The sequence below is a fragment of the Rhagoletis zephyria genome, unplaced genomic scaffold (assembly GCF_001687245.7).
Source record: "Rhagoletis zephyria isolate East Lansing unplaced genomic scaffold, Rhagoletis_zephyria_1.1 Rzeph_scaffold_00429, whole genome shotgun sequence".
NCBI classification, from domain to species: domain Eukaryota; kingdom Metazoa; phylum Arthropoda; class Insecta; order Diptera; family Tephritidae; genus Rhagoletis; species Rhagoletis zephyria.
In genome coordinates, this window is record NW_016157513.1 from 225527 (window position 1) to 226949 (window position 1423).

At 35.6% G+C, this 1423-nt stretch overlaps 1 protein-coding gene across 1 annotated transcript in view; it reads right to left on the bottom strand.

Annotated features, from left to right (window-relative positions):
* LOC108359648 (Down syndrome cell adhesion molecule-like protein Dscam2) overlaps window positions 1-1423 on the bottom strand; it is a 235765-nt gene that overhangs the window by 215499 nt on the left and 18843 nt on the right. Inside the window, exon 3 of the mRNA XM_017611583.1 lies at window positions 435-571. Coding sequence (XP_017467072.1) covers window positions 435-571 — 137 coding nt within the window. The remainder of the gene's footprint in view (window positions 1-434; window positions 572-1423) is intronic.

Here is a 1423-nt window from a genome sequence, read left to right on the forward strand (position 1 = left end):
GAAAATAATTCAAAATCAGTTCTACTTATAAGATTTAGTAACAAAGAAAAATTACTGGGAAGTTAAAAAAAGTCATTTTTTACACAAAAAACGTCCAAACGTCAACAGGGTACAAAAAACGTCCCAATGACGTTAAAAACGTCAACCTGGCAACGCTGCTTGTAAGCATGATTTTTGATCTTATGTCCTGGACAAAAAATCCCTGACATTTTTTGCCAAAAATTGGATTTGGGCACACAAGCTCATGGCTCAACCTTTATCCATTCGTCCTGAAATATACTGGTCACAATGCGATTGCTTAATAAAAAAGAGAACCATTTTGAAATATGAGTGTTTTTACTCTATAGCAAATAATTATCGCACCTCATGTACGCGGTTTTGCATTTTGTTGCTACGCGGTTTTGTACTTTAAACGACGATAATTATATACTTACTTTCCGATTGCATTTCGTGCTGTGCAGGCGTACTCGCCACCATCCTCCTCCTTTACATTTGATATGTTCACATGACTTATGACGTCATCATGAATAGTTACATACTGGCCGACCAAGAATCTTGAGTTGTCCGGTATCTGAAAAATGGATATATTAAACAAGGCAAACAATTAGGTTAAAAATTTATTTTCTCTCATTTTCTTTCTTTAAGATAATAGATAGTACTATACTTTTTGCTTTGTAATTATAATAGTTTTTACTTTATTGGCGACCGCTGTGGTTAGCAGTGCGTGCTACCATTCCGCTGGGCCTGGGTTCAAGCCCAGTTTCCGATCAACATCAAAACATAAAAAACAAAATGGTATTTTCTAATAACGGTCACCTCCTGAGTGTGTTTCAGCCATAAAAACAGCTTCTCGTAAAAATACAATCGGCGTAAAACTCTAGGTTCTCCCCTTTGTGTAACAACATCAAGACGCACGCCACAAATTGGAGGATAAGCTCGGCCAAACACTAATGGATTGTGTAAGCGTCAATCTTTTCTTATCTATTATAAGATTTTTCTCATACATACATTTTGTAAGACAGTGTGCTGTGTTTGATTAAATTAGACAACCAAGCTATTTTCATAGACATTTTTTTTATTTCTGATTATTTCTTCAAAATTAACGCCCAACAAAGACATGGGAGCAAATTCATAGTCGAAATAAAGTCCATTCTAAAGTTAGTTTCAGCTTTTTTGACAGATATGCCATTGAAAATCATGGCGAAAAGCTGCAGATAACCTTTATTTAGACTATGATTACGCCCATGCCGACTGGAAGTTGAAATTTTGGCTTAGAACTTGGGATGCCAATGAAAGTTTACTACCATATTAATGTTTCAAATGATTAAGCGCAAGGAAAAAAATAATCATTGCAATTAATTACAAGATAATAACGATTAACTGACATTTCGATCATGGGGGGCTCGAGCTCCCTCTAACTTCC